At 38.8% G+C, this 25,029-nt stretch overlaps 3 protein-coding genes and 1 long non-coding RNA gene across 6 annotated transcripts; 1 reads left to right on the top strand and 3 right to left on the bottom strand.

Annotated features, from left to right (window-relative positions):
• Positions 1 to 7,049: 7,049 nt before the first annotated feature.
• On the bottom strand, positions 7,050 to 7,961 carry LOC112782223 (protein FAR1-RELATED SEQUENCE 5-like). The gene has a single exon (XM_025824578.1). It carries the CDS (start codon positions 7,959 to 7,961, stop codon positions 7,050 to 7,052), a length of 912 nt encoding a protein of 303 aa, XP_025680363.1.
• A 1,829-nt stretch (positions 7,962 to 9,790) lies between these two features.
• Positions 9,791 to 14,154, top strand: LOC112791451 (cold-responsive protein kinase 1). Of its 3 annotated transcripts, none has more exons than XM_025834295.2 (7): positions 9,791 to 10,080; positions 10,920 to 11,027; positions 11,576 to 11,713; positions 12,363 to 12,573; positions 12,675 to 12,912; positions 13,271 to 13,421; positions 13,583 to 14,154. In XM_025834295.2, the coding sequence occupies exons 2-7, from the start codon at positions 11,016 to 11,018 to the stop codon at positions 13,895 to 13,897; spliced, it is 1,065 nt and encodes a 354-aa protein (XP_025690080.1). In that variant the 5' UTR covers positions 9,791 to 10,080; positions 10,920 to 11,015; the 3' UTR covers positions 13,898 to 14,154. The 3 variants fall into 3 exon arrangements, with proteins under 3 accessions (XP_025690080.1, XP_025690078.1, XP_025690081.1); XM_025834293.2 differs by having other exon boundaries at positions 9,814 to 10,080; positions 11,601 to 11,713; XM_025834296.2 differs by lacking the exon at positions 11,576 to 11,713 and having other exon boundaries at positions 9,814 to 10,080.
• A 1,057-nt stretch (positions 14,155 to 15,211) lies between these two features.
• LOC112791452 (clathrin light chain 2) lies at positions 15,212 to 17,683 on the bottom strand. The gene is made up of 3 exons (XM_025834297.2): positions 17,145 to 17,683; positions 16,085 to 16,238; positions 15,212 to 16,003 (listed from the first exon to the last, which is right to left on the bottom strand). The coding sequence occupies exons 1-3, from the start codon at positions 17,477 to 17,479 to the stop codon at positions 15,569 to 15,571; spliced, it is 924 nt and encodes a 307-aa protein (XP_025690082.1). The 5' UTR covers positions 17,480 to 17,683; the 3' UTR covers positions 15,212 to 15,568.
• A 671-nt stretch (positions 17,684 to 18,354) lies between these two features.
• Positions 18,355 to 22,339, bottom strand: LOC112791450 (uncharacterized). Its single transcript, XR_003817926.2, has 2 exons — positions 19,195 to 22,339; positions 18,355 to 19,012 (listed from the first exon to the last, which is right to left on the bottom strand). It is a non-coding gene; the product is annotated as an uncharacterized lncRNA (long non-coding RNA).
• Between the last annotated feature and the right edge of the window lie 2,690 nt (positions 22,340 to 25,029).

The following is a 25,029-nucleotide window of genomic DNA, read 5'->3' as shown; positions in this document are numbered from 1 at the left end:
TGGTACGAGAAAATGAGGTAGTTAATAGATCATCAAATGAGAAGCTTTTTGTTATTGCAAAGTGAAGATGAACATGCCAATTTAGAAGAATAAGTACACAGCTAAATTCCTATGCTGAATAAGAAGAATAAGTACACAACCAAATTGATAGAATCATAAAACTAAAATGAATAATATATAAATTAATTAATGGTTTTTGATTCCTCTGACTCTGAGGATGCAATGTAGTTTCTCTTTCATTCCATGAAGCTAAGAAGGAATAACATTCTGATCACTAAACAACTAGACTAGAATGTTCCATTAGCAGGAAAACATAGATAGAAACAGAATAAGATTACCCCAGATAACAAAATCAGTTTTTTTCATCAACTTTGTGTGGAATCAAAAGAGAATCATGCAGAAGTATACAAGTTACACACCAAAAATAGTGAAAAGCAGCATAAGCAGTTTGAAGTAGGAGGAATTTTCAAATTAAAAAAGAATGAAAACCAGATAACCCCAATCATAAACACCATTATCAAATTAAATAAAAAACCAACCAAAAATAACCTTGCAAATGAATAAAACATATATGAAATTAAAAACAGCCACAACAATGAATCCTAACAATTCTGCCTACATAATGAACATTAACAGAAATTTGAGCAGAAATTGAGCAACAAATTTTTGCTTATACAATTCTGCCTACACAATGAACAGCCACACAATTCTGCCTACACAATGAACATTACCAATTCTGTCTACACAATTCTGCCTACATAATGAACATTAACAAATTTCAGCTTATTAGCAAAGAAACGAACAGAAATTGAGCAACAAATTACAGCTTATTTACAAAACAGAGTAACAAATTTGAGCAGAGGAATGAACAGAAATTGAGCAACAAATTACAGCTTATTTACAAAACAGATTATTTATTTCTCATGCTATTGAGCAGAGGAACGAAGAAGGAAGAAGATGAGCAGAGGAAGTTCACAGATACTCAAAGTTCACATAGGAAGTTCACAGAAAATTAAATAGAAATCTAAGTTCAGTAGTTCACAGAGGAAGTTCAGAGTATCAATTTCATGCTTCTTATACTAGAGAAGATGAGCAGAGGCGAAGAACAAAGAAGATGAGCAGAGGACGAGTCACTCACCTGATGTCGATGGAGGGCTACTGGTGTTGACTGTTGAGGACCGCGCGACGATGAAGACGATGCGAGCTGCTGCCTGCTGGTGTTCAGAAGATGAAGACAATGGAGATGGAGGGCTACTGGGTAGGGAACCAGGCGACGATGGAGGGTTACTAGGGCTGAGGACCAGGCGACGGCGGTGGCTGACGACCCGAGACCGCGGCGACGAAGGAGGGCGACTGGGCGGCTAGGGTTCACTAATTCACTCACTGTGAGATGAATCATGAATGAATGCATGAATGAGGGTCGAGGGGGGAAGGGGGGATGGGGTGCTCCGTGCTCCACGAGCGGGTCGGGTCGGGTGAGTTTTTTATTTTTTTAATTTTTACAATAAAATGGCGTCGTTTAGCAGAACCGGCCGGTCACCGGTTCGGTCCAACCGGCCGGTTTTTAGCCGGTTTGCCGGTTCTTTAGCGGTTCTTTCTGGCGCGGTTTTAAGAGGGGGACCGGACCGTTTGCATCACCGGTTTGTGGTTAAACCGGTCGAACCGGCCGGTCCGGTCCGGTTTTCAGAACCTTGCTCGCAAGCATGTTGTCTTCCATGGCCGTAGAGGCTGAAATGGTGGCCTCCAAATCTGCCCTTGTTTCATGCAAACTCTGTTGCAAAGAACGCAGCTCGTCAAGGAGTTCCTGTCTTGTCTTCTTCAACTCCGTGTTCTCGCTTCTAATGCCCTCGTTCGTTTCCAACAACCTGCGAATGACATCAGAGTAACGATCCGGGGGCTCTGGATCGTACTACTGAAAGAACGAGCATTTCCTGCTGGTTCCGTACCCAAAACATCCATAAAACCTTCTGCCCGGATAGTCACATTTCTAAGCGGTTCTGATTGGCGACCTCACACCACAGTGACATCGAGGCGTCGGTGCATCGACGGAGGACGAGCTTATGGAAGAGGATCCCTACATTGTGTGTTCAATAGTTCACGGGGAGAGTAAAAGACTGGCTTTTGAAATAGCCCTGCGCAACGAGGGTTCATATTCATCTCTCTGCTAATGGCATCATGTCCTCACATCCCAACGGCCTTCTTGTTGACTGACACCTGTGACGCCAACTTGGCACAGAACGGTCGATTATAGCCCCCAACCACGGGCCGGATGCATCTTACACCATGTAGTTGTTAGCTGACGATCTAAACCATCAACATTAAATATGTGACCCGTTTTCTCTGCTTGTTATAATCTTTCTCTATGAAAAATTTCGAAAAAAATAATTCATATGTAATTATGTAATTATGTAATTATCTTATTGTCAAGTAATCTCTTGTTATTCCTTGTTAAACGATATTGATTAATAAGTTGTTTTATATATTTCTTTATTTAAGGGGCATTTACGTTTTTTTGATATGACGTGATTGACATACCCATCATGATGCACAACTGCGCGTCTGAGCGCTACACTCTAGCAAAACTGAAGAAGTGTATAGCAAAACTGACCTCATGCAATGGCAGGTCACCTTTTGCTATCTTCGGAAGCACTTTGCAAAGGCTTGAATATTGGACGGTACTCGTGGTTGCCTAACCGGTGCAATTCTAAACGCATGTGATGCATCCTGCCTGGATGGAGCTGACCGTCTTCAGACTCCAAGAAAGGTGTTTGCAGACCCAACTTTTTGACCGGGCAACAGCTAGCCTAGTCAAATATCTTCACAAATCAAACAATCTCAAAACACAACCATCTCCACGCGCAACCAATGCGGACCAACTCATCGGACGCCGACGACCGATCCTGCAACCAACAATGGCAGATAATGGGACACCCGCTGCATCCAACAACGTCAACGACGACACGGCCCAGGTACGGTTGTGGTGCATCAACCGTTTTCTGTTTATTTATTTATTTATTTTTGGTAGTTATGATTATTCTGCTCCCGATTCTTCTGAGTTAGTAGTATACCCCAACGTACTAACAAGCACCCAATGCTAGGAGGACCAGATAACACCGGGCCCCAACGACACCACTCCAAATAACGCGTTGCTGGAAATAATGAGAGAGGTGCTCGAGAACACAAAGGTTGGTAACACCCGTCTCATTTTTCACTCTAACTGAATCGGTAAATCCAACCATCTGACAGATCTGTTACGATTTTCAATGGAATAGCACGCAACGCCGAATGGACAGGGTCGAAGCGGAAATGGTGACGATTCGGTTGTTGGTGGGCGGTCTCAGAGAGCCTGTCACCCAGAGGCTAAAGGGACATGTGGATAAAGTCAACGCAATGTCCGATGGAAACCGGATTGAGAAACAGAGACAACCTGTCGCTGAAAGGGTACACATGCACAACCCGATGTCACGCACCTCCATTCCCAACCGTAGACAGTTGATGATTCCAGGACCGATGAAGAAGAGACTTCATCAGTCGTCGACAATAAGCAGCGGCGGAGACGTTGAAATGTCTGTTTACAATGAAGACGACGATCCAAAACGGGCCATGTACTCAAAGATGTGCAGGTCAAATACGCACGGCGTTGAAAATAACCCGAAGGGTGGCATGGCTACAAACTTCTTTAATCGATTCAAGGAAAAGGTATACGGGGGTAACCGAGGGATTATATCGCCCGAACGGACCAGCAATGCAGACAACCCGACAGGACGCAATGGACTGCAGCCAACGCAAAACAGAAAAGGCATTTTTCCCTTTAACATGATGACGTCATCCGACGAGAGCTCATCGAAGCCTGAAAGCAGCCACAGACGGACAGCCAACACTTATAAGCATATTCCGCGATGACCCCCCTCAAACCTGACCAAGAAGGGAACAAACACCACCAACGCATGGCCGGTGAACGACCTTGATAAACTGGTATAGAACCCAATTTCAATTCCTTTACCACCTGCAATCATCAATCCATCAATGTGTGACACATTGTAACCCTTTTTTTCCACCATCCACTACAGATGCTCCCGCTGCGGTTCTCCCGGAAATATGGCCGGTCCCTACCGCGACCACTGACCCTAACAACGCCTACAGGACATCGTCATCGCGTGTGCTGGAATATGGAACCTAATGGGAGGATCGTGCTTCATGGAGGATGGAACGCTGTCTGGGAACGCTATCGCCTAAGGGATCAGTGGCTTGTGCTATTCCGTTATCACGCCGTTCAAAACACAATGTACGTCATGTTCTTCAACGGTCATACAATGGAAATCAACTACTTGGCCCATGCCGGCCCGGGGACGGACTGCACTTGTATAACCTATCCGTCGGCCCCCAGGTTAAGGCACATAGCCGATGGGTTCAGATCGTCCAATCCGTTCTTTGTAAGTCCAATCCTGCACCGCCTGGCAAACCGTTTTCTCGTAAGTGTGCTGACAATTGTTTTTAAAGGCAACTATTTCCTATCCTATTCTTCTAGTCAACTATTTTATTGATCTCACCCTAAAAAACATGTCTTTGCTTCCAGCAGAATGTCCCCACTTTGCCGGGAGTATGCGAGGATAGCCTAATTTCGATTACCAACGAGAGGGGCGCGTGGACCGTTCGGTATACGCACTATGTCAGGAGGACGAACAGATGTTTTGGAATGGGCTGGTTTGCCTTAGCAACTGCATGCCAACTAAGACACGGCCATGTGTATGTCTTCGAACGGCTGGCGCTGCAAGAATACCGGCTGCATATATATTGAGAATTCCTGTCTCCTAAACCCCCAGCCACCGCCCCCCAACCCCATCCAAGTAACTCGGTCAATGGTGTTTTCTTGCCTCAGTTTGTCAAGTACGGTGGTGCAAGCTGCATGTCCATACATCTGAATCTTTAATCTATATGTTATTACCAGGAATACAATTCTACATTGTCGTCATTAGCTTATGCTTTGGATGATAAACACGATAATCGTTTCTGTTGTTAATGTGCACGTAGCATTGCAAATGGACTGATCTCCCAATATTTGAAATGTATGTCAATTAGTGCATGTGAAGTTTGAATGTAAACTTAAGCTGTCAAGTTTGAATGTAATCCGATTCACCTACATTTTGTAGCTTTGCATTTTGAATTTTGAAACTTCACACTGATTTGTTAATACCCGCAAAATGCTAACTAGTAGTGGTTGTTTATTGATTTGAAATTGTTGTCGTGCTTCATTTAGTGCATTTTACTCATCACTTCAGGTGTTTTAAGCGTGTGTTTTAAATTACATCCAGAAGCAATGATCCCTTACAAAGAATTTCAAATTCGCGATTGAACCACATGCATTTTCCAACAAGTTTTTTTATGAGACGTGCATCTGAATATCCACTGAACGTTACTACCAACTACATACAAAATATCCACTTACCACACATACAAAATATCCACTAAACATAGAATCGCTGTAAACATGCCCCTAACTACCATGTCCGGTTCAACAAAAGGGTGGACAACGACCGAATAATAATACATCAGGTTTGACAGTCGATTTGCAGCTATTCGCATGACACCACTTCATGCCTACACATCCTGAATCCCGATTAAAAACAGTGATATCTATAGCACATCCACATACCAAGGAAAGCCAACATACCAAAAACTTGTTTTAACGTGGACGACATGTAGACGATTCTGTACCTATTTGAAATGCAGACAACATTTGGTGTGCGGCTACAACCTACCGGAGAACGTGAAAGGGTTCGACCAACCCGCCGTTGCAACACACGGTGGTGACGACTGTAGGCCCCCTTTGCTCAATCGGCGAGAGACATGACTGGCCCGGACGTGTTGGTCCCAGCGAAGTCGTTGTTAGCAAACCCAGCCTGCGTGTCACTATCGGAGCATTGGAACGAAGGAATCTCCGCGGTCGCATATAGATCGCCGGATAGGTTATCATAGACCTGACACCAATGTAAAAAACAAATGATTAGATCCATTTAACAGAGCAGAAAACTTAACTACATCGTCTATAGAGCGACCAACCCACCATGTCAGTGTCCATCGAATCCATGTCTTCTGCAACTGCGCTGGATGGTTCCATTGTGCGACGCTCCGGACACGTCGTCCTGTTGTGTCCCACCTCCCGGCACAAACGACATCGCTGGGTCTTCTTTCCACCATGAGCACCGTTACCCTTTGTATTGCGCTTGGGTGGATTCCGCGCCGGGGGTCTACCACCCTCAGTAGGTGGCCCCTCGTGTGGAAAACTGGTGTTCCCTGCATCTTCGTTCTCGAAGTGCTTCAGCATCAGCACGACAATGTCTCTTGCAAACTGAAAACTTTTCGGTGCTGTAACATGCAATCTTGCACACTTTCCGGTACCAATCCATCAGGCACCAGTGTTACGTCAGTTGTACAGAATTCCAAATCACGCCCATCGACTGCATCGCCACAAGTTTTGCATCCTTGGTCCATCTCGGTAATATCAGAGACCTCGGGATCTCATGAACATTGTTAAGAACAAGCACCGCAATTATATGTTCGCAGGGGACCCCGAAACATTCCATTCTCATGCACGTGCATCGGGCCTCCCTCGTATCAGACGTTGCAACAACACGCCACTCCTTCCCCCGAGTGCCGTATCGAGAGACGGTGTGAATAAAATGGGAACCGTTGTCTTCAGAGTCAACCACCCTCATTGCACAGGCCCTGTCAAGAATGGGAACAAACAAATAGAATATCACACGAGTGTAGTTGTCGGCTGCACTCCGCTCCAGCTGTTTCAGGTTGGTGGTCATAACAGGGTCACCCTTTGCACACTCGAAATCAGCCTCCACCTCCTTTGCGCGCACGAACATCAAGCATCGATGGAAATGACGTAAAAACTCAGTGTAGCTGTATCGAGACTTAACATACCGTGATATCACAGCGTGCAAGCCCTCGCACCTTGATGTTGTTCGAAATTCGACAAAGAACTTTCCCCGTATGTGTGCTGTGGCCCAACTGTGCCTTCTCTCGTACATGTCTTGTACCTATCTTTTATCGGCCACGCCAAATTTCTCAACCATCTCAAACCACTTTCTCTGAAATGTTCGGACCTCGTAGTCGCTGAGCATGCAATCCTTAAACATCCTGGTGAATTTGGGCTTTCCAATGTTGCTCGTGGCGTTTCGGAGTAGATGCCAAGTGCAGAGTCGATGGTGAGCCTCTGGAAAAACTTGCTCGATCGCAGACTTCATTTGCCTGTCACCGTCAGTTATTATGGACACGGGAGCCTTCCCTTTCATTGAAGTTTGCAACTGCTGAAGCAGCCAGACATAGGTCTCTTCTTTCTCGTCTGCCACCAGTGCAGCGGCAAAGACAACCGTTTGGTTGTGGTGATTCACATCGGAGAATACTACAAGAGGTGAAAGGTAAACGTTTTTCTTGTACGTTGCATCAAATGCAACCACGTCTCCAAACACCTGGTAATCAATTTGGCTGGTGCCGTCACACCAAAACAAGTGTTGCAATACGCCATCACCGTCAACGACTTCCTTGTAGTACAGTGCTGGATCATTTGCCTTGCACTCTCGGAGATACCTTAGGCACGATTCCGCATCTAGGCCACCCTCCCTTCGTTGCTTCGCATTTACATTGTGCATGTCCCTTGTTGTGTACGGGACATTATGATACCCGCCGGCCAGGCTCGCCATAAAACCGTGGATTCGGGAGACGCCAATGCCCCCTTTACGCATGTCGTTCATCTGCTCGATGTCCGCTTCGCTCATCTTCCGATGGCCCGGGAGCATGGAAGAAAATCGCAACTCAAGAACGTGGTGGTTATGCGCGTCTGAAAAGAATGCAACGTGCCAACGTCCTGATTCATCGTCCATGCGGAGTAGCATCCTTGCAGGGCATCCACACTGTGTCTCGGCCCTCGGCCTCTTTTGTCGGTTAGGCATCGAGTAGAACTTCGGGGATCGGAACCCTTGTCGGTGGCACACGAACTCCTGCCGTATCCTTACTTCGCCGCTTTTTCGCTTCTGGAACGTCTCGCGCCGAAGCCATGGTGCTTTGCATATTGCTGGTAGAACTCAAATGCAATGTCAACATCTGCGAAATTAAACCGGAGAACATCCTCCGCGCTCAAGTTCAAAAAATCAATCCAACCTATGGACTCGCCGGAATCAACGGCGTAAAACTCGTCTTCCGCATAATTCTCAGACATTCCTCCGGTGCCGTCCAAACTGTTTTCCAATTCAACCGCATCCCCATTGTCGACATCGGCCTCTGCATGATGGTCATGTTCTGCATCATCTTCCTGAAAGTCGTTCTCGTCTGACTCAAACCCTGCAGAGCGTTCGCCCACAATCGGATGGTCGTGTTCTGTTTCATCTTCCTGTAAATCGTACTCGTCCGACTCCAACCCTGCAAAGCCTTCGCCCTCAGCCGATCCAACTCCATGGTCTGCTTCGCCCCTAGTGGTATCTTCATCCCCGGCAACCCTGTGCCAAACAGCAACAATGCGGTAATTTAGCGAAACACGCAAAATTGGGGGATGTACTTCAAAGACAATTTCAGACCTATGACGAAGAAAAAGGAGAATATTTGCAAATCAAGTGAAGGGTGATAATACAACGGTACCTTCTTTCCATTGATGGAGACGGCGAAGCCATCAACTGGCGAAGACAACCGACAAGGCAGATCAGGCTCCGTCGTCGTCAAAGGTGAGGCTATTTAGGGGGGAGGAGAAGTTAGCTGAGTTGGGAGGTTTCAGTCGTTCTCGGTGGTGGAGATAGGAAGGGACGGTGCGATTGCGACGGAGGGGAAGGGGAGGAAGAGGGTGCGATTGCGATGGAGGATAAACGAGAGGAATGTGCGATTGCAACGGAGGGGAAGAGGAGGAAGAGGGTGGGATTGCGACGGAGTTAAAGGGGAGGAGAAATAGAGGAATTGGGCGGCAATAATAGTGACTAATTCTAACAATTAAGTTAAGTTTATTCATTTTTAAAATATTAAAAATTGACCCCTATAATTTATATTAAATTGCAAAAAGAACCCAACAAAAGCATGCATTTTAATTATGGTCTCACCTGGTTGATCGGTGCACCAAACATGAAAATGGCGTTTCGGTGCGCTATGTATAGCCGCGTACCGAATTTGTGCCCCACAAACGGAACAAAAAATGTGAAAACCGTCCCTTTTGGCCTCCTAGAATAGATACTAACTAGACAATAATTTTTGTAAATAATATAAATAATAGATTATAAAATTAATTTAATAAATTAAATTAAATATTTGTATACTTAGTAAATTAAATATTTTGTTATTGTTAATTGTGTACGAATAAATTAAACAAAAAATTATTTAATTAAAAATAATAAATATAATTATCTACATATTTATTAAATTAAACATCTAACATATTTATTATTCACGTTATTAATATTTTTATTATCTATTTATATTTTTTTTTACTTTTTACCAATCCCGAGTGGGAACGGAACTCTCTGTTTTCAGACTTAGCTCAACAAAACAACGAAGAAACAGACATAAACATCTAAACTAGTATATAATTTACTTAATTATATTTAAAAATATATTAGAAATATCAAAATTTATTATTGTTGATTATTATTTAATTATTAATTTAATTTTTTTTAATTTAATAATTTAATAATATATTTTATTTTATATTTTTAAATATTAATAATTAATTAATAACAAAAATTAATAAATTCTGAATTATCATCTAGCTTTTCTTATATTTAAATTTGCAATACTTAACAAAGAAAAACACAGTAATAAAATATTAAAAGGAAAATATAAATATCTGTATGAAGGCTTTAAGTCATAGATGAAGAAGGAAGAAGCGAGTCGGTCACACCATACGTGTCGTGACAAGCCCTCACTCGCTCCTTACTCCTTTCTCTTCAAAATGTCAAACACCACGCGCCTCCAGTTTCCTTTTTTGTTATATTATTTTTCTTCAATTCAATGATTTACTCACCGTTTCTTGCCATTCCTCAGTCGTCTTCTTTTTGTGCTCCGTTATTCACCTTCATCGTTGGCAAAATTGAGGTGATTCTTCTATTATTTTGTTTGATTATTTGTTTGTTTGTTTTCTTCTCAAGTCTTAGCTGCTGTTTTTTGTTTGTTTGTTTTTTATTTTTTTCTCATGTCTTAATTTTGTTGTTGAATTTCAACTTATTATTATGAATTATCAACTGAAACTGGAGCTGTATTTTTCTCTGGAGAGTGGGTGTGTTATGATTTCAGAGGCAAGAGGCCAATTTTCAGTTTTATTGTAAACCGGTAACCGGAAATTAAAAAGCTTTAGGTTAATTTGGCAAAATTCTTCAAGTCAATGCAAGTGGCAGTGGATCTTGTTTCATAAATCGCGATGAGGTTGGAAAATTTTGCAAACTAGAATCATCATGCTGTTTAGGGTTTGATATTTTGATGAGAAGGCACCATGCATGTTGTTTTCACCCCCAAATCTTATTAAGGATGTAAGCTGCGATCTCTAATTTTCTATGAGAATCATTAACATGAAAAAAGATTGACCTTTTTCCCCTTTTTTTTTTAAAAGATAAAATAATTTTTTGTGGTCTTCAACCCATATGCATTTTTAGATTTCAGTTTGTTAGGACGCTATACCGGAAATTCCAAATCAATATATCTAGTGGAGCACTGGCTTGAATCATTTCCGTTTTTTGTTTTGTGGTTTTTGCACGCCATTTGAGGCTTGCAAACAGCTGTTTAAGTGAACCATGTCTTGAGTTACTTCCTGCCACGAACGGCGAGTTTCGGTGGGGAAAATTTAAACCAAACATGTTTGCTAGAGTGTGTGTTTGAGTTCCCATGCTTGAATGTAAATATGGCAGTTCACTTATGTTAGAATATGATGTGTAATGCAGGCTGCAGAGTATAGCAGTCACATTCGAGGATCATTATGAGTTGTGGCTGCTTTGGAGCCTCAACTCTCAAGAAGAAAAGTCCTTCTCCTACTCCCAATGAAATTGACGGTGAGGCCCTAGTGATAAATTATTTTCATACTTTTAGATAACCTTCAATAATGTCTAATGGCAGAATATTGTGTAGTTCCCTATACATTTCTGGACTTCTCATCAGCATGTTGTTTTTAGCTGCTAGAAATTTAGCTGAAAAAATTATTGAATAAGTTAAATTTAATAACAAAGGGAGAGAAGGACAAAATCTAGGTCCAGCACGTGATTTCATTCTGATTTGTATGTTAATATTTGTTCAATTTGAGTATTGGCAAGTAGAGTTATCTTGGTTTATGTTTACTGCTCATAGGAAGGTCTAACAAGCAAAAGAACTTTACCAGAGTTGTTGTAATCTACTGATATTAATGCCTATTTAGTTTTTTAACCAGCAAAAACATAACCAGATTACTATTGACAGCAGAGATCCTTTGACTTGTTTCACTGGCTGGTTTATATTTGATAAGAAATGTTGCTACGGTTTGTTAAGAATTTCTGAGCCAATAGTTGTTAATACTTCTATATATACAATGTTACCCATTTATCCCTATGTTTAATGCCTTATGCAGTTTATATACTTGTGCTGTTACTCAGGCTATCCACTTGATAATGTTAGACATTTCTCTGACAAAGAACTGAGATTGGCTACTGATAATTATCATCCAAGATATAAGATAGGACGAGGAGGTTTTGGAATTGTTTACAAGGTATTCAGGTCAATGACTCATGTATAAGTTGAAACTTTGTGGAATTAATATACATGTTGATCAGTTAGAATTACAAGGATGATTCCTTGGGGGTGCTAATGTCTGAAATCTCCATAGTCAATGCTATAGTTTCCTTTTCCATTTTCTTCCCTTCTTTTATATTGAATTATGAATTAATGATTCCATTATAATGCAAGTGCCAATTTTAGGCCTGTTAGGCATTTGGATATTGCAATGAAAAGGCATTACATTCTTATTGAGGCAGTAAAAACATCTTTACATACAGAAACGAAATGTTGATAAACTTACCATAATGCTTATGCAACTTAAAAAAGATTAGACCTGGTTTTTCAGAGCATCAACTTTGCTAGTTAATCCTTCAGTGAGTATTTATTAAGTATTTGACAAAAACCTTAAAATGAAAGGCTACCTATAGAATTGATACAAGAAATAATTACATCTTCGATCTCCTAATCGTCCCCTCTTCAAACCTTTTTGATTTACTTTTTAAAAGTAGAATTGTACAAATTACGATGGCATTGTATATATGATAGCTTACTTAAGCTGAGTCATAGTACTAGTTCAAATAAATAACGTGACATTTTATCTTTTTGTGTTTTACTAAACACCTATGTTGAACTTTTCTTAGGGAACCTTAAAAGATGGGAGACAAGTAGCAGTGAAGACCCTTTCAGCTGGGTCAAGGCAAGGAGTTCGTGAATTTTTAACTGAGATTAAAACTATATCAAATGTTAAGCATCCAAACCTTGTTGAGTTGGTCGGTTGCTGTGTTCAAGGGCCTAATCGTATACTAGTCTATGAGTATGTGGAAAATAACAGCCTTGATCGTGCATTACTTGGTAACTTTGAGTAATGCTTTGTTGTAAATCATGAAATAAAATACTAAGATTCACATTCTGATGAGAGAATCAAACATGTAACCTTTTCCATCTTTGTTTAGGCACAAGGAGTATAAACATCAGACTAGACTGGAGAAAAAGATCTATTATTTGCATGGGCACTGCGAGGGGTCTTGCATTTCTTCATGAAGAACTTGTGCCACACATCGTGCACAGAGACATCAAAGCGAGCAACATACTACTTGACACAGACTTTAATCCAAAAATAGGAGATTTTGGGTTGGCTAAATTATTTCCTGATGACATCACTCATATTAGCACAAGAATTGCTGGAACAACGTATGTTATAGTTCGGACTCCTATCATTTTTAAATTTTTGATTTTGTCATAGTCTTAGCTGTGGAGAATTTATACTTGTAAATTATAATGCATTAAACCTATTATTTTAGGCATTTCCTTCTCTGACTATATGCTTGTGATAGACTTCAATTTTTTGTGTTCATCTATAATGTATTAATGTTTTTCATAAAGGTGAAGCAAAAATGTTAGTTTGTTGCCCCAACCCTCACTGTTGTTGATACATTGGGATTTTTCTTATTTATTTTCTTTCTGTCAAGATTTTTAAAAATTTTTCAACCCTCAATTGGACTATGGAACTCACCAATATGTTACCCTGTTTTGGTTTCGATTTGCACAGTGGTTACTTGGCGCCTGAATATGCAATTGGTGGCCAGTTAACCCTGAAGGCTGATGTGTATAGTTTTGGGGTTCTTATACTTGAAATAGTTAGCGGCAGAAGCAGTTCAAGGACAAACTGGGGAGACTCATACAAACTCCTCTTGGAATGGGTAAGTGCATAACATCCTGTATTCATGCATTTTATTTTTGCTGATTTTCTGTGCGGATCAATTTTGGTTTTGCTGAGGGCACTGGTTAAAGAATCAATAAAAAGGAAGATTCTAAGTTTTTGCCATATCCAATTCATTGAATATTATGTTCACGATAACAGGCATGGCAACTCCATGAAGAGGGGAAGTTGGTGGAGCTTGTGGATCCAGAAATGGGAGAGTTTCCTGAGGAAGAGGTGATTAGGTACATGAAGGTAGCATTCTTCTGCACACAAGCAGCTGCAAGCAGAAGGCCAATGATGTCGCAGGTTGTTGATATGTTGTCCAAGAAAACAAAGCTCAATGAGAAGCAACTCACAGCACCAGGTTTCTTCCAAGACTCAGGAGAGTCTTCTCTAAAGAAGTCTTCTGGTGAGTCCACAAGCTATCAGTTTAGCTCTACCCCTGCCAGTATTACACAGGTCAACCCCCGGTAAAGCCAATATCGAATAAAATCAAATAAATCCTGTTGTGAATTGTAGATTTCAAAAAGAAAAGAAAAAAAAAGGAAATCAAGAGAGAGATGGCAGCTTCTTCTTCCCCCTTCTTTTGAAAGTGAAAAAAATGTGATAGGATTTTGTTTCCTTTTCTTTTAGTTGTAATTTTAATTTTTTGAATATAATGTGGCAATTGAAATTAAGTAACTTATGGGAGAGCATATTGAAATAAGAGGTAGATATTTGTTTGGAATGTATCTTAATTTACTTCATTTCTTACAGAAGGCAAAGCTAAGGAAATAAACTAAGGATCGAACTTTAGACATTTCGGTCATAGAAGTTCGGTCATAGAAGTTCTAGTATCATGTCATGATATCACTTCTTCCAAAATCTTAAGTTAATAACCCAAAATCTTAAGTTAATAAGAGGAAGTAAAATAAATAGTTATATTTCTAACAATGGCATTGGAGAAATTCCAAAACACCCAATTCAAGATGATTGATATGTAGATGAGCTGTTAGATATAGGCTCACTGATTGATAATGTGTTAACAAATCACAAGCTCGAGATAATTATGAATTTAGACGTGAGAAGATTGTAATAAAATAAAGGGATTCATCATCATTAAATTTATAATTTTTATCCTATATGAATTTTATTATTTTAATTTAAAAATAATTAATCTCTTGATTTATCATTTTGGAGGAGCTTATCCCAATATTTTTGTGTTGTTTTGGTTGGTTGTGGGCTTCGGCTCTATTTACTCATGACAATAAAAAAAAAAACAAATCAATTAACTGATTAAGCATGAACCAGATGAACCAGTAGCCACACCCACCAAAAAAATGAAATAAAAATTGTAAAAATGCTGTATCCAAAAACTTTATTTACTTTCCCAGTTCCACATTATAATTATAAAATAAAAACCAACGCAAGTTGGCACAGATGAATAAAGGTCTGTATTTTTTAACCATCTCTCTCAAATTCGATATAAACGGGAGGATGGATACCTGGTGCAAAAAAAAAAAAATATAAAATAAATATAGAATATTTCGTACTAAAAGAGTGAAACATTGAATGTTTATATTCTAGTTTATCAAACTTTGTTATTAGGATTTGGAATTAATTTCAAAACAAAGAGAAAAATATCTAAGATTTATGGATGAAAAATATTTTTTAATATTTGTTTTATTTTTAAACTTTGTATCCATGTTGGCAAGTGGCTATAGTAGATTAGTAATAGTGAAATAGGTATTGGTAAAGTAAACAACGGGGAGAGACCGAGAGAGAGAGAGAGCAAAGTAAAACCCGAGATTGTTGAATACTTGCAAATAATATAAGAAACAGACCAGACAGAAAATCCGATACAAAGAAAGCAATTAAAACAAACGACACCCGAAGTAAAACCCATAATCACACAAGTATGAAACAAATTCTCGTTGTATCAAAACCGATGAACACCGAATTTCCATGGTCAAAGGTCAAAGCAAGTAAAAAATAATGGATTTTGATAGATACAAAATCATAATGTTGTAAAAATGAAAAATATAAAAATAGCGAACCAATGAGCCATAGAAACTAAAGAGAAGAACAAAAGATATCCGCAAAGACTTCACTGAGAAGGGCGACAGCAGAAATGAGGTTCTGAGAGAGCCAAAGTGATGTGCAGAATTATGTAGCAGATTGCTCCTCGGTGGAAGGAGCTTCTTTTTGGGGTACCTCTGCAGTGCCATTATTGGTGGCAGCATCATTCGGTTGCGATGCAGGTGCACCTTCTGGTGCAGGCTTCCCATCTTTAGATGCTGTTTCTTTTGCATCCTTGCCATCTTTGGGGCCTTTGGCAGGTGCAGGTGGAGGCGGCATCATGTGAGGGGGTGGTGTGTGTTTCAGCTTCAACAGTATCTGCCGCATCCTTGCAAGATCCGTGGGTTTGCCGGGTTTTGGGCCTTGGATAACTGTAATTGATGGCTTATTCTCCTTATCCTTATCCTTCTTGCCTCTCCTCTTTTCAATGTTGGGAACCTCACGGGGAATGATCTCCCCAATTGCTTTCCAGTAATTTTTGTCGGCCTCTTTGTGGAACTTCTCTTGATTAGCTAAGTATAGCTGTTCCATAAGCAAATTTTATTATAGAATTAGAAGACAGGAAGGAAGTGAACAATGATGATGATGATGATGATGTTTTACCTTCTCCCTTTCTCTGTTTTGAACCTTGTTAGTCTCAACATTAAGCTTCCTTTTCTCATAGAAAGCCACCTTATATTCCTCAGCTTCCTCAATAATCTTCGATCTCATTTCTTTCTCCCTTTTCTCCTTCTCCTCTAACTGAATGGCATTTTGCCTGCATAAGGAATTCATTTTTGTTCACAACTGAGTTCCGCAAACATGTAATTGACCTTAATTGACCTAAGATCATATTGTAAGCAACACATTTGTACTACCATTAAGTTCAAGAATAATTTTCCCCAGATAACCAAACACAAAACCTAAGAATAAACTGTCAGGAGGACTTGATGCAATCCTCATCAAGCTTTATCAGTGTCATGTTATTTCATAAATTACTTCCATGAACTAGTCAAATATTGTCAACTAGGGTATGATCATTCCACTCCAAACAATCAACAATTACCACTCCCCCATGGCCCCATCACTTGCTCCAACATAATGGAATATAAGAAACATCATGAAGCTCTAGAATCTGCTTTGACTAAGAGGTCCTATGACCCTATCCAACAACTAAAATTTGATAGCGACTTAAACCTCAAAAGCCCCTCACCATGCAATAACTATAGAGATCTAACTTCCAAGGGAAAAAGCTCGCTGTAATTGAAAGTGATACTATATATAATCTCCATAACAAGTTCAAGCAAACCTGTTCCTACTTACAGTAAGAACTGATCAACATTGATAAGAATTTTCAGCTTGAGAGAGAGAGAGAGAGAGAGAGAGAGAGAGAGAGAAATCATCTTATATAATACACACAGCTCAAGTAACAAATTGAAGTGAACTTGGAATAAATTAGGACTAGTCAATTCGCTTTGTTTCTGATCCTAGCTGATCACAGAAAACTCAATTGAAAGACCGAACTTCGGGATCAAGCATTGCACTAAACTTCCGACTTAGAGCAAAATCAAGTTAGATCTAAGCAGATTCAGACGAGATCTGACAAAATTTCACAAAAACAAATCCTAATCAACAACGTGAGACGAGAGAGATAGAGAGAGAGAGAGAAATCCGAAACACTCACCGGCGCCACTCACGAAGGGCGTAACCTTCCTCCGGTCCCATCTCTGCGGGAGCTGGAAGCACCGGTCCGTCTGAGACGAAAACGCCGTCGTCGTGGTAGCCGTTGCCGTTACCGTTTTCTGCTACATGCACCGGTTCGAAGGGAGACTGGGAGTAGCTTGGATCCGGATCGCTGAAGCCGAAGATGTCCGGCGATGCAGCCGGAGAAGTGTGGTCGACGACGGGGACATCGCCGCCGGAGAAGCTGGAGTAGCCGCCGTATCCGGAGAAGTTGTCTTCGTCGGCGTGGTTTTGATGGTGATCGGAGTCGACGCTGAAGGTATCAAAGGCAGACATGTCTTCTGTCTCTATGCTGTTTTTGTTCTCTCTCTCTTCTGTACAAAGATGGGTGCTTCGTTTGCTTAGCTTAATTGAATTATTGTATTCAGAGAAAGAGAGACAGCTGCTGTTAGAAATTGGAACGTTTATTTGACAAATAAATACCCAACGCTGAAAAGAATTGAAAATAAATGGAAAAAAGTTAATTATTCATTTATTCGCCTTTAAAATATTATCCAATTAGATTTATATATTTAGAGAATTTTTAAAATGATATATTTTAAAAAATAATTGTTTTTAATTATCGTAAAAGTATACTGTTATTATTTGTGTAAAACTCTCTTGTATTAATAGTGTATAAAAATTAATTTTTTTCCAATAAAAGAAAGAATCACTTTTACATCTCATAACAACTTTTATCATATTGTTAATTTGTTATTATCATTATTTTGGTAGGGGAATGGAAAGATGAACCAATGCTCAGTTAAAATTCAGTATATATATATATATATATATATATATATATATATATTATTTAAAACTGAAATGCAACGATGCTGTCTTTTTTACACAAGAATGTAGAGAAATTTTACGGATGGGAAATGTAGAACTACTAATTGCCGCTGAGATATTTTTAATACTTGGATTAGCACTTGATCAATTCAATTAGGTATGAATATCATTAAATATGCATAACTTCCATCGAATTTAATTAGTTTGTTGTTTAATCAATCAGTTAATTATTGACGATGATTATGTTTCTTTTCTTTTTCTGTTGGGAAGGGGAGTTTTGACTTTTGAAGGTGGAAGGGGATGATGATAAAAACTATAATACACCTTGTATAGATTAATTCCAATTGTGTGGAATGAATAATCATAAACACCAAATATTGGTGAAACTAAGCAAGTAATGGAACTTAATAAAAATTGCAACAATTAACTGCAATTTTCTTTACAAGGACGGAATATTAATTTGACATCATACACCGCTTAATCAAATTCGCTATAAGCTGGTTAAGTTAATGAATGATGTGAACATTGCTAGAATACGTATTGATCAACAAAGTGTATTATTGTGACTGAAATATTAGAATGTTGAATTGATGTTAATTCCAATTTCTAACTATGCTGCCAAGATGTGCATTAAAAAGATAAAAATGTATGTGAGGGCTACCTCATTGCATCTTCTGCATCCAATTCCAAGCATGCATTGAGAGAATGAGCATAAGATGTGAATATCTTCCAAATTCTTTTCAGATATCAACCTTTATTTGTCTGAGGATCTTGATCTGATGCAGGAAGTGGGAGCTCTACGTTGGCTCTGGATTCGCTCACGAAAAACAACCACCACGAGCTCTACTTTGGCTCTGGATTCGGTTGCGAAAAACAACACGCATGGCGAGTAACATATTCTGATATGCATGAGGCCATGAGCCAACACCAGCCACACTGTGTAGTAGAAAGAAAACATGGTAGGCTTTCCAAGGAACAGGAGAAGCCTGCATTCCAGGAATACCAAGCAGTAGAAGTAGCAAGAGTGTGCAGATATTCCTGCATGACACAATCACAAGGTAAGTTATGCTCTTCATAGGTGATTACACTGCAAAAGAATCTCACCAAATTATTTTTCCAAATTCGAAAGAAACAGTGGCAAGATTTTAAAGTTGTGCAGTCCAAGATTTGCAGACTAGAGATAAGGATTCAATCATATAATTGGAAAAAGAACTATATACCTGCAAATAGACGCGAGTCAGAACTGTGCGCTTTATCCTGCAATCTCATTGTAGGTGTTTGTGGCTTCTTGATGATGATCTGAGAATGCTGGAACAATCTCAGGATGAACTTTTGGTACCTGCTTCAGTATAAAGTTGTCATCTCAGTACCAATCGATCACTGCCATCACACACAACATTCATTGTAGATCTACCTCGTTCTACATGAGTGCCATTTTTTTTTTATCTTTTTGATGGCATGTTATTATCAGCACTTCATCCAAGATTATTATTTTGGTGATGCAACACAATAGTAGTCAAGTTGTGATGGAAGTAAATGTGAGGATTGAGATTTTGATTGGGAAGACTTTGATTTCAGTGCCAATTAAGAAAAGATATTGGCAGTCCTCCAACTTCCTCAGTCCACTTCAAGGATTAACATTAAGACCCACTTTTTAGACCATTTTTCAGCTATTCTTCCTTTCGGTAAATAGCTTCAATAACTTTTGAGCATCAGACTCTTTTCCTGGTAAAGAAAAATTTGAACTGATATATGAGATTGTGCTATCTGATGGCACAGGTCCTTTCTCACACATTTCAATCAGCAACTTTTTCGCTTCAGCCCGATATGACATTCTAAGCTCCCTATCCATCTCTGGCTCGCAGGATAATTTGCATGATCCGCAGATTAGAACGTCGTATGTTGAAGAATTAGGAATTCTTCCCCTTGTCAGCATTTCATTCAAAAGTTCTCTAGCATGGCGCATTTTCCTGCTTTTGCATAATCATTAATAAGAGCGTTATAGGTGCCAACAGTGGGAACAAAACCTTTGATTATCATTTCACAATAGAGCTTCATAGCATCCTGTTTGTTTCCAGCTCTACCATGGCCAAAAATCAAAATATTATAAGTGGTGGCATTCAGTGTCAGTCCTCTTTCTTTCATCTCGCTAACTAATTTCTCTGCCTGTCTCATCAAATCAGAAGTTGAAAGACCTCCTAAAAGGGTATTATAATTGGTAATGTTTGGAGAGATTCCATCAGCCAACACATAAGTATTGAATGCCTTGTCCACATGACTTCCTACAATGTAACCACGAATAAGGGCATTATTAGTAACAACATCAGATGAAATTCCACTTGCCACCAAATCAGTGAGCACTGCATTTGCTTTCTTAGTCATTCCTAACCTGCAGAGTACGGTCATTAGAGTGTTATACACAGTCTGGTTGAGTGTGAGGCCACTATCCACAAGCACCTTGGGAATTTACAAAATCGCATTTGCTCTTCTATTCCTTGAGGCAGCTTTAAGCATAAATTTATGAGTAACTGGCATAAGAACAAGCCCCATAACTAACATTTCACTCAAAACATCCATTGCCTTTTCAAATTCACCAGCTTTAGAAAGCCCACCAATCAGAATGTTAAAAGTGACTGTATTTGGCATTACCCCGTTTTGCTCGTCATCTCAGTCAAGAGGCCCAGTGTGCCTTCAGTGTTCCCTTTTATGCAGTTTGTGTTAAGTAGAGTATTAATGTAGTACAATCTGGAGCTAAACCCAACTCTATCATTTTTGGAAACACAGACTCCGGATCATATTTCCCAAGCTTCAAAAGCCCCTTAATCAAAGCATTATATGCAACAACATCAAACTGTGTGTTTTTCTCTGTCATTTCATGGATTATGGAGAGTGCAGCTGATTCATTTCCATCATTAAAGTAGCCATCTATCAGAGAGTTAACAATATCTGGGCAAAGACCCCAAGAACACATATCTTTAATTAATGACTCAGCTTCCTCCATTCTTCCAACTCTTTTCAAGTTTTTAAGCAAGATATCAAATATTACATTGTTTTCCTCTAATCCCTGTGATTTCATTTCCTTATAAAAGCGAACAGCAGCTTCCTGTTCGCCTGCCTTAAAATAACTATCGATTAAAATTGCATAAACAAAAGTATTCGGCACAATGTTCCTTTCAATCATCTTCCCTAACACACAACTGCTTTATTGAGCATTCCTTTTTTGGCATATCCATTCATAATAGAAGAAAAAGTAACAACATTTGGAAGAACGTGTTCCTTGTCCATGTTTTGTAGCACTAATTCTGCAGGTTCCATGTCTCCTACCTTGCAATAGCCATCAAGCAATGCTGAATAAGCAACACAGTTTGGGACAAGATTGAACTTTAAAATTGTTTGAAACATATCCTCAGTTCCAACCTTAAAAAGCCCATCCATCACAATTGTGTACATAACTATATCAAAAGATAAGCCCCGAACAACCATTTGGCCTTAAAGATTAAAAGCTTCCATTATCCTCCCCGATTTGAACAAGGAATTGAAAACTGTAGAGTACGAGACATGATTAGGGTCTAAACACTAAACCCATTGTGTACATCTCTCTCAGTAGCATTGCCGCTTCATCCAATTTGCCATGCCTGCAAAGTCCATAAATAATTGAACTACAAGTAACCACATCAGGCATGATCCCATTCATAATCATTCGCTCATAGAGAGAAAGGGATTCTTCAATTCCACTATGCTTAGCATATGCATCAATTACTGTTGTGTACGTAGAAGGTGTTGGCTGCAAGTCTCTTATCTAAGCCTTAGTTTCGACAAGACGGTTTTCCAATTGACCAGTTTCTTCATCATTCCGAAACCCCAAAATCTCACTGAGAAGAGACTCGGCCCTCACAAGGTTGCCCATCTTACAAAAAGCTTTGAGCAAAGTATTGTAGGTAACAATATCCGGCCTGATGCCATCCCTCCGTCCGTTCTCCATCAAAAGCAAGTCCACGCATGGAAGATAAAGCCCGAGAGGCTTTGCAGAACCTGCCACAGGCCACGTAGAGGCGAATGTGGGTGCAGAAGAAGGAAGCATAGAGATGGGTCTTCGTGGGTGGGATCAAAATCGAACCTTTATGGGAAAAGGAGGAGAATATTCTGATGGGAGTGGAAGTTCGGGAGAAAGTGGGAGCTGGAGAGTGTGAGGTTGCGGCGGTGGAAGAGACAAAACACACAAGTGTCTTTGTTCGCAGGTTGTTGAGAAGCCTCATTTTTGGTGAAGAATTCATTCAAACATCGAAGGAAACGTTTTCTGAAGTGGTGTTGTGCACTGCTATGGTGGAAGAGGAACACAGCAGCCAGCACTAAACACTGGAAGTTGGATACTCTGTTCTGTTCAGCTCTTATGTCTTTCTCCTCCTTCTGTTTCTTTTTTTTTTCCTCTTTTTTTTTGGACTTGGATATTTTTTCTCCTTAATTTGTTCATTTGGGCTTTTCAGATAGAAGTCAGTCACAGACCAATATATCAGGCCCATGTAATTTTTAAATAAATGAACAAAAACACACATAAAAGTACAGAAGGGATTAAATATTTAAAATAGTGCAATACATCCCAAAATTGTTTTTGCAAGTCAAAATTATTTTGATGGATTCAGAAATAGAAGCAAAAGTTTAATTTTGTTGTGCTGGTAGCATAAAATAGTTTTATATTAATAAAAATAATTATTTTTTATATTAATTATATAAATAGTGATATAAAAAAACAAATGTGATTAAACGATTGTGTAAAACATTTTACATCGTCAATATATTAAAATTAAGAGAAGTGCTAGACATTACAAGTCATACAAGTTGGGTCAAACTCAACAAAAATGACGCTCACCTATACAAGCGTGTCAACATACGCGCTACTAGATGGTTTCCATAGCGCGCTTCGCGTTTCTCTTCTACCTCTTCATCTTTCTTCTTTTTCTCCTTTTTTGTGTTTTCCTCTTTTTTTTTTCACGTGTTTCATCTTTAATATATTTTTTTTACTACTGTTGTTATTGCTACATTTTTTCCTTCTTTTCTTTCTATTGATTTTTCAATATTATGTATTTTTTTCTCTAAAAAAAATTATGAGAATATAAAATAAGAATATGAAGAAAAAGCAGTAGAAGATGAGTAGAAGATGAGAAGAATGAAGAGGAAGAGTTTTGAATTATACAGAACTTATCAGAATAAAAATACACTCAAATATCTTCGTGTTACACCCAAATTTGCTGCAAATACAGAAAAAGGTTTCTCTAATATTGTATTTTTTTCTTTTTTTCCTTATTTCTTTCTTTCTTTTAGTTAAATGAATGTAAATTCATCATCTTTCAAGTAATTTTACAGCATTATGTATTTTTTCTTCTTTGTTTGATTTTTTTTATTCTTGTTAAGAGAGTAAAATAAGAAGAAACTTGAGAAGGTAAAACAAAAAAGAAAAGATGAATAAGAAAAAAAAGAAGATGGTGATGATGATGAAAAAAAAGAAGAAGAAGCAACAGAAAATGAGGAGGAGGAAGAGGAAGAGTTTCGAATGATGCATAACTTATTAGAATAAAAATATACCAAAATTCTTAAAATACACCCAAATATCTTCGTGTTACACCCAAATTTGTTACAAATAGAGAAAAATGTTTCATCTAATGCTGCATTTTTTCTTCTTCTTTTTTTAGTTCTTTCTTTCTTTCTTTTAGTTAAATAAATGTAAGTTCATCATCTTTCAAGTAATTTTGTAACATTATGTGTTTCTTCTTCTTCTTTGTTTGTTTTTTTTTCTTGTTAAAAGAGTAAAACAAGAAGAAACTTGAGAAAGTAAAACAAAAAAGAAAAGATAAATAATAAAAAAGCAGCAGAAGATGAGAAGGAGAAAGAGAAAAAATTTTGAATTATGAAAAAATTATCAGAATAAAAATACACTCAAATATCTTCGTGTTGCACCTAAATTTGCTACAAATACAGAAAAATATTTCCTCTAATACTACATTTTTTCTTTTGAATTGAACCACACCTCAGTCATTTGATTTGATTTAAAACAATAATCAACTTTGTTCTGGTTCAATTGACAATATGAGTCTGAATTATTCATTATCTTCAACAATAAGATAACCGATGATGGAGGAGAAAGAGAAAAAAAAAAGAAGAGAAGAAATTCCAATGAAAAAAGAAAGAGGAAGAGGAGGAGGAAGAGGAAGAGGTAGTGTTGATGACAACGATAATGAAGAAGAAAAATAACAAAGAAGAAGAAGAAGAACGTATAGTAACAGTACGAAACGCATGAATATAAATGACTTATAAAAATTTGTATGAAAAAATACTTGTATGTGCAGAATAATTCTAAAATTAAACTCTAAAACAAACTGAAAATAATTTTTTAACTGTTGTATCGGAATTTGAGAGATTACAAGTTGTATGGTGATGCGTGAGCATCTTATCTATCTTTTCCTAGTGAATTTGCATCTAATTTGTTGAGTTTAATTAATAATTAATTATATTTTAGCCACTATGGATGCTATTTTGAGTTTTGTGCAAATTTATTTATTTTAGGTAGCATTCGGAGGGATTTGATGAAGTTTCTGCAGAGAAAAAGAAGAAACCAAAGAGATGACCAGCGAAGACCGACGCGGACGCATGGCTCACGCGACTGCGCGGAATGGAGAAATCGTAATGACGCGATCGCGTGCCTGACGCGAACGCGTGGACTGGAATATACACAAATGACGCGAGCGCGTGGACGACGCGGACGCGTCACATGCGCGATCTGCAAAAATACAAATGACGCTGGTTACGAATTTTGGGCTGTTTTGACTCACTTTCCAGCCCAGAAAACACAGATCAGAAGCTGCAGAATGGACAAAGCAAGTGGTCCCAACCATCAACTGAAAATCTGTTAATTAATTCAAATTTAAATTCAAATATTATCTTTTAGGAAAAGATATTATTTTTAATTTTTGATTTTAAACCTATTAGGATTAGTAATAAATAGAAACTCTGTACATTTAGACAGGCACCAAGTTGTTACCAGAACCCTTATTTTTTCTTCT

Source organism: Arachis hypogaea, chromosome 3 (assembly GCF_003086295.3).
Source record: "Arachis hypogaea cultivar Tifrunner chromosome 3, arahy.Tifrunner.gnm2.J5K5, whole genome shotgun sequence".
In the NCBI taxonomy this organism is placed as follows: Eukaryota; Viridiplantae; Streptophyta; class Magnoliopsida; order Fabales; family Fabaceae; genus Arachis; species Arachis hypogaea.
This window is presented reverse-complemented; position numbering and strand designations above follow the sequence as displayed.

Bases quoted from the DNA above. Each gene is read 5' to 3' on its own strand.
- LOC112782223 (XM_025824578.1), bottom strand. From the start codon at position 7,961: ATGCCTAACCGACAAAAGAGGCCGAGGGCCGAGACACAGTGTGGATGC.
- LOC112791451 (XM_025834293.2), top strand. From the start codon at position 10,955: ATGAGTTGTGGCTGCTTTGGAGCCTCAACTCTCAAGAAGAAAAGTCCT. The intron at 11,028-11,600 runs GTGAGGCCCTAG...GCTGTTACTCAG, and splicing joins TACTCCCAATGAAATTGACG to GCTATCCACTTGATAATGTT. The intron at 12,913-13,270 runs GTATGTTATAGT...CGATTTGCACAG, and splicing joins ACAAGAATTGCTGGAACAAC to TGGTTACTTGGCGCCTGAAT.
- LOC112791452 (XM_025834297.2), bottom strand. From the start codon at position 17,479: ATGTCTGCCTTTGATACCTTCAGCGTCGACTCCGATCACCATCAAAAC. The intron at 16,239-17,144 runs GTGAGTGTTTCG...TTCCTTATGCAG, and splicing joins GCCCTTCGTGAGTGGCGCCG to GCAAAATGCCATTCAGTTAG. The intron at 16,004-16,084 runs GTAAAACATCAT...CTTATGGAACAG, and splicing joins AAAACAGAGAAAGGGAGAAG to CTATACTTAGCTAATCAAGA.